We start from the raw sequence: 7,396 nt of genomic DNA, 5'->3' as shown, positions 1-7,396 counted from the left end.
CCTCATCTTATCCATGCAAAATGAGTTAGTGATTAGAAAACATGAACTTAAACACCACGGAAGCACAAGATACATCCCAGATCAAACAAGCGACCTTTTCACTGAAAGCCTTTATTCGCTGTACACAAAGACACCACAGTTCACATAAAACATGTAAATCTCCTTCTACAGTTTGAGTACTGTTTGGGTTAATTAAAAAAAAAAGTCAATTAGTCACATACATGTTTTACATTTGTTAGAGAATTTTTTTTAGAAAAAGGTAAAATCATGACTGCCCTCTAAATATGAAAAATATGTCAGAAGATTTTATTAAACTAAGTTGTGAGGGCAAAACCCACCCACCCACAGACCATCACTGCACAGACACACAAACGCACCCCCGTGGCTCGTCTGTGCTTCCGGAGTCGGGAGCAGGAGCAGGAGAACAAAGGGCAGAGGCCACGGGAAGGGTGTGCCACGCGGTGCCCTTCACCCCGTTTTCATGGCTTTCACCATTTTCCCCTAACAAATCAGAGACAAATTCCAAGGCTGAGTAAAAGGGATTAACCGCAAAAGGGTAACGTCTGATAAATTATTCCAAGTGTGCTGTGGCTCTCGGTCTCATCAAGCATATATTCTGAAATCAAATTCTATTTCTATCAACGAAATGTAGAAAATCAACATTCTTTAAAAAAGGAAGTCGTTTTTCTGAGGTAGAGAACGTTCTCCGATGTGGCTATGGATGGGGATACAAGATAAATGCTATGGTCATGTTCACACTAAAAATAAACTATTGACGAACTATAAAACAGTGGCTCAGAGTTGGTCAACGAATAGAGATCCAAAGACATACGTTGAGGTCACAAAAAGAATTTTAATAGTAGCTAATAAGGACAATTACTTCTTAGCACTCATGAAAAACATGGCTTTCCCACTCAGATTAAAACCAGACAGAATTAACATCTCACTGCATCAGTTGTTCCTGCATGTTAATTATCAATTCAGAGGAGAGTGAAACAGTGTACAATATATAAAAAATAACATATATGTATACACATATATACACAAAAACATATACACATATGTATACATAGTTTACATTTCCCAGTCAAGTGTTCAGAAAAACTAAAATAAAACGAACACAAATATAACTTATTTGGTCTTGGAGAGGTATACATTCTACACATACATGCATGCATACATATATACCTTCATATATGTATATAATGCCTATACGCATGTTAGCACACTGGTATACACATGCACGCATGCCTACTCGCTTGTCTATCACATGCTACACCAGCTCGATTTTTCAGATGGTCATTCGAGTTTCACCTTTGTTCTGGGCTGTCTCTACTTTGTTTTCTCTCAACTGCCAAGCCATGTTCTATCAACACTTTACGGAGTGGGCCAAGCCAACAGGAAGAAAAGGCAAATTTCAGAACGCCGGGATCAACATGCAGGCTGCGGTCGGGGTGCTGTCGACTGCCCAGCAGCGTGGCCCAGCGTGGGCGGCGGGCGCAGGACACGTCCTCCCTCACTCGTACGGGGGCAGCCCGAACAGCTCGGGCCGGAAGTCCTGCAGGGAATCCAGCACCAGGGTGGCCTCTGCCGTCAGCTCGCGGCTCAGGTGTCCGTCTGGAACCATAACCACCTGCATACCGGCTGCCAGGGCCGCCTGCACCCCGTTGGGAGCATCTTCAAAGACAAGGCACTGTGGGAAGAGAAAGAGAGTCCAGATGGCCTTTCGCGTAACCAGACAGCTAGGCGAGGTGGTGCTTGTGACCATCATCCCACCAGCTTTGCAACTGTGCAAAACGAGACCGAGATACCACGGTGGCGCGTCCCGGCGCACAGACCGGTGAGGACAGCCTGCCGTCCCTCCCAGCTTCCGGGAGCGCCCGCCACGGGTCTTGCAAAGGGGGGAGATCTCCGTCGCGGGCAGGGCATTCCCGAAAGGGAGCACAGCTGTGCGGGGAGTCGGTGCTGTCGGCTTAAAACTTTATTTTATTCGGATCACAACAATCTGTTCAAGAAATAATCGAACATTCAGAGCACGAGAGGCAACTGCAAAAATAAAACTCAGGCCTTTTAAATATAAAACCACTTCAGAGCTGCTCATGTTTGATATGCTGTCGTTTGAAAATTAAATGGTTAGGGTGTTTTAGTTAAAAATTCAGTTCCTGTGTGTGTCAGTGTTATGGGACAACAATCTCGTGAGCACAAAGATGTGGTCCCCCTCTTTCGGATGATCACGCAAATCCACTTTACTGCTAGGATTACTGGCACAGCGACATCCAAAACCTCTGCGCTCTCTTTGCTTAGACACTGCATTTCAGATGGGGCGTCTGCACGCTGTACTTGTCAGCGAGCTCCTAAATGTGCCACCGTGTCAACAGCATTACAGCAAGTTTCACATGAGGACTCCCTCAGAACAAGACACCTTAACATCTGCTGAATGGTAAAAAACAAGCATAGTCCCGCGTGGCATCTTTCTCTCGCCCTCCGACTCAGGAAAACGTGCACCTGGGAAGTTTCTTCCCTCTGGCTCTGGGGTTTCACACACTGCCTGTGAGAACACGTTTCCTGATGCTTCTCAGCGGACATGCTGTGGGGGCCAGACACCGGTGAAGGGAGAGGGGTCCTCCCCGCTGCGGGCTGGTGGCTGGAGGCTCCTCTGTCCCCATCCCATCCTCCTCCACCCACGGCCTGGGGCTCCGGGAGCCGTCCAGGTTGGGGCTTTCAGCTCTCTACTCATCCCTGTCTTCAGCCCTTTGCCTTTTGTTACAAACTTTCTCCCCTGCTCATCATCAGAGACCCTGGGTGCTGCTGTCCCGCAAAGGGCTCAGATACAGGTCTGATTCGAGCAGCTCTGCATGCTCTGATGCTTTTAGGTCACAGGAAAACTCTCTCTCACATACAGTCTTAACTACTTGTGGTCTTAACTGTAGGAAGCAAAATGACTGTATTTCCTTTCTTCCTCTCTCTCCCTTTTTTCCTTCTATCTCCCGATCTTTCCTGCCATGTGGGCCTAAGACATGCCATTACCCAAGTCACCCCACAGGGCCACACCAGGAGGAAGTGATTAATCCATACCGTGATGGCGTGTGGAGGCCACATTACCTTCAGAGTGAGCCGTCTGCCCTGCTGCTCCGCTTAGCGCAGAACCGAAGGGTGACCGGGGAGGCAGGAGGGCCGGCGCTCCAGCCCCACAGCACCAGGTGAGCCACGGCAGCCGGTCCTGCTACCTCCCTTCCGACAGCTGCTGAAGCCCCCTGGGTTCTGCTCCTTTGAGACACTGGCTTCCCTCTGGGTGGAGGGGAAGCGACTGCACTTAGACGGTCCAGGTTGGGTTTCTCAGCTCTCCCATTCAGAGACTGCCGGTCTGTGATATTTCTGTCCCAGTCTTTTTAAGGTTATGACTTGATCGTATTCTACATGCCTTCAGCTGTTTTTATCTGGGCCCAGAGCTAGGCATCTAAATGTCAAGCGGCATTCTGAAATACCCATCCCCTTCTCTGGGGATTCTGAGGCTTTGCAGTCCACCTGTGAAATACGGACTGGGGTGGAGGAAGGGATTTTGTTTATCCCCCAGGGTAACTCTGCTTGGCTAAAGTCACAGAAGCAGCTTTTATTCTGTCCTCATGTGAAGCTGCTTCCGTGGCATGGCCAGTGGCTGGGATGGGAGTGGGTGGCTCACAAGTGGGGCACCTGCCGCAAAAGGTTCAGAGGGAGGCGCCCAGGACATCTGCCCTCACCCACAGGGGTCTGGGCTACAGGTGACGAGGATACCACGTGTCCCCTCTCACGTCTGACAGCGCTTTCCAGATGCCGCAGAAGGAGGTACAAGAAGCTAAGTGAGGACAGCAAGAGCGAACAGACAGCACTGCCCTGTCACAGCACTGCCCTGTCACAGCACTGACCCGGGGGAGTGGCCCACTCAGGCTCTTTGCCACATCTTTACTGTTTCCAGCGCTAATTCACTGATGTTCTATTCGTAATCTGTCCCCACTTCATTTTAGAATTACTAATCCAAAGATGGCATTGATACCTGAAATATTACAATATTACATGCCATGGATAAGGAATGTGGTAGGTAAATTACGGGAGACTTGAAAAAATATAGAGAACGGTGGATTGAAGGGAGGTAACCATGATCGTTACTGTTGTTGGGCACAATCAGAAGGTGACTAGTTACTTATCAAGCTTAGGCACAACAGGAGCATGTGGAACACGCCCATGTGCGTCAGTGACTGAAACCCTGAGCCCTCAGATGACTGAGGGACAAACCAGGAAGACAGGCCGGTCGGTCTGGGTTTCCCACCATGAGCCACGGGCACCGCTAACTATTCTAAAAGGTCAAGAGATTATAGTTGATGCTGTGAACAGTCATGGATTATCTCAGCCACAGAAAACAAACAGAAACACTGACTGCAAACGCTCTGCCTGCGGCACCCGAAATCTGTCTTCTTCCTCCTTTCACGCGGCCATTTCGCTGGGCAGCTGTCAAAGCTGCTTCTCACTGACAGAGCCCAGACTCTCCTACACACCAGGCAGCTCACGAGAATTCCATGCGAGAGTCGTGGAATGTGAAAACAGAACTGGAAGTTTGAAAGGCTGACAGAACGTGGGCTGGGGGTGGCCGATGATGAAAATGTGGCAGGAAAACTTAGCAACACAGAGTGGATGAGAAGTGAGCAGTTCACGGAAAAACAGACAAGCTGGGCCTCTCGGACCAGGCCTTGTTTACACACCAATTTAAATAAAGCCACACGCAGGACAGAAAACAGACACCAAACACGACTCCTGCAGAGGGCAGCACCCTCCCCACCCCGGGCTGGGCCACGTGGCCAGCCACACCGGGGACCGATTCTGAGGGACCCACAGCACCTGCAAGCTCAGTTTCTGTGTGGTTTTTCTCAGAAGCAGCAGAATTATAGAGTAGAACAACTACTATGTTTCGAAGTACCCGTTACAAATGTCCCAAAAGGTTTTAATGCCCTCATTAAACTATGTATCTTGACTGTCAAGATCTACTGCACTTCTGAATAGGATCAGTCCTACTCGAAAACCATCCACATGGTAGATAAACACCTAGACATTTGGAAAATTTTCACAGCATGGTGTGCCCGTCTCCCGAAACCCAGGAAAGAAACCTGTAACAGTTACTTGGAAAGACTCCGCCTGCTGCTCATCACAGGGCTTAAACATCAAAAAAGACATTGAAAAATAAAAGTTATAATAACGTAGCTTATCTCTTGCACAAATAGAAGGAGGAAGTACGCTTTTCCTATTCAAGGAGGTGCTACCCCAGTGCCGTTTCCGTCTGCCACACCCAGCCGCAGCAGAAGCAGGCTCAACTGCACTAGACCCTGAAGCTCAGTCACCCGGGCACACACACGGTGAATCATGCGTTTGCAGTTTCGCGTCTGCAGAAAGAGACCTTTCCCTCTAAGGAAGGGAACTTCAGCTTCTGCAAGGGGTAGGAGAGCAGCCTGATTTTATCCACGTGGACTTGGTGGCCACTCCTTTGAGGGTGGCCGGGGCGGGTGAGCTGGGAGGGCCCCTCGCTCCCGGCTGTTTCCCGTCAGGGCCCCGGCATGGCCGGTGAAGCCCGAGAACTGGGGCTTGGTCCCGAGGGTGGCGGGGAACCTGCACATGCTCTCGGAAGCCTCCTGCCTCCAGGAACCTCCCTCCTCCACCCCACATGTCACCTCGCTGCCTGGACATGCACATAGATGTGTGTGTGGACATGCATGTCTCATACGATTCTAATGATTTAGTGATTACTTTGTAGCACGGTGCATTTCTGGGCATCCTAGGACACACCTCCACGACTTCAAGGAAGTACCTGGCCAAGAAGAACATTCTTCTCGCAGCTTGTGCCGACACTGCCGTGTGGGCTGTACCTAGGTGGGGCCCAGTTTTAGCTGAACTTTCCCATGGAGCCAGGGCCCACGGTGAGCTTCCGGAAAGTGTCTGCCCATCAGAGCAGATGGTGGAGGTGCCCCGTGCAGGACGGAGAGCCAGAAAAGGGCCACGCGATGTCACAGCTGAGGGACAGACAGCAGTGAACGCAGCCCTCTCCTCTCCTCAGGGAGAGGGACCTGAGCGGGGCAAAGGTCGGAGGTGAGCTGGAGGTCACACAGACACCCGATGACAGCACTCTGGCACAGAATCCAGGTCTGCAGAATCCAGCGTTCTTTCCACTTTACCCAGCTGAAGGAGAAAACATCTGATTTCCACTGCTAGGAGAGGAGATGAGCTTAATTAAACTGTAGCTTCAGGGATTTAATTTCTAGAGAATGACATTTCCAACTCTAGGGAGGGGAAGCATTCTGGCATCTCGTCACCTGGAGGCACTGGACTGACTTCTCCGAGGACGGTTAGGCCAAGACGTGCCCCGTGAGATGGTCTAGGTCCAGGGCTGCTTATTGGAACCACCGGGGGACTTACAGGGTTCCTGCACTTTAATTTCTTAAGATAAATATCAGACACCTAAAAAGTTCCATTTTATAACTGAGAAGTTCCATGCAATAATGTCTTTGTCTGAGAGCCCGTTCGGGCTGCCGTCATCGAACCACAGACTGGCGGCTCAAACACGGACTCTCAGGGTTGGGGAGGCTGGGGGCTGGGGTCGGGGTGCCCGCACGCTGGGTTCTGGTGAGGACCCCCTTCCTAGCTTGCACGTGCTGCCTTCTCCCTGTGCCCGCACGTGGCGGGTGGGGCAGAGGATGCCGGCTCTCTGGGGTCCCTTTTACGAGCACACTGATCCCACTTACCAGGGCTCCCCATGACCTCGTCACCTCCCAAAGGCCCCACCTTCCAGACCACACGCTGGGGGTGAGGATTTCAACACATGGACTCCGGGGGTACACACACACTCAGCAGATAACCCAAGGGCAAGGGTAAAAGCAGTTGGTGTGGTGGGCCACCATTCTGGTGAAGAGCAGGAGAGGCAGCGTTTCTGACAGGCTGGGTTTGAGGCCATGTGGGACCCCCAAGCTGAGGGGCCGGGGCCTGCCCGTGCCGTGGGTGTGGGCTGGGGCTGGGGCTGGGGCTTCTCACTGGAGCTGAGAAGCGGCTGAAGCCACAACCAGGCAGCAGAGGAGGAGGGCTGAGAAGAGAGGGCCCCGGGCAGCCCTGGCGTCTCTCTGCAGGGGGCAGGCAGGGTGCGGGACAAAGCTCCAGGGACAGTCGAGGCAGGCAGGTGGCCCCGAGAGGCAGCACCAGCAGTCAGTTCAGGGTTTTCAAAGAGGGGAGACAGCCACCACAGCTCATGTGTTTTGTTTCCTACACATGCTCATCCGTGTGCTGAGGCCTCCCCCGGGCTCTTACTTCCAGGTCATGCTTTAACGCTTAGCTCAGTCGTGTCCCCAATCACTGTCCCCATAGCACTGTCCTTGTCCCTGACGAG

The 7,396-nt window shown here is 51.4% G+C and overlaps 1 protein-coding gene across 1 annotated transcript in view; it reads right to left on the bottom strand.

Annotated features, from left to right (window-relative positions):
- Positions 1-833: 833 nt before the first annotated feature.
- LOC123628053 (pseudouridine 5'-phosphatase) overlaps positions 834-7,396 on the bottom strand; it is a 70,556-nt gene continuing 63,993 nt past the window's right edge. Inside the window, exon 4 of the mRNA XM_045537665.1 lies at positions 834-1,693. Coding sequence (XP_045393621.1) covers positions 1,517-1,693 — 177 coding nt within the window. The 3' untranslated portion in view covers positions 834-1,516. The remainder of the gene's footprint in view (positions 1,694-7,396) is intronic.

Source organism: Lemur catta, chromosome X (genome assembly GCF_020740605.2).
Source record: "Lemur catta isolate mLemCat1 chromosome X, mLemCat1.pri, whole genome shotgun sequence".
In the NCBI taxonomy this organism is placed as follows: Eukaryota; Metazoa; Chordata; class Mammalia; order Primates; family Lemuridae; genus Lemur; species Lemur catta.
Note: the sequence above shows the minus strand (reverse complement) of the source record. Positions and strands in the feature narration are given on the sequence as shown.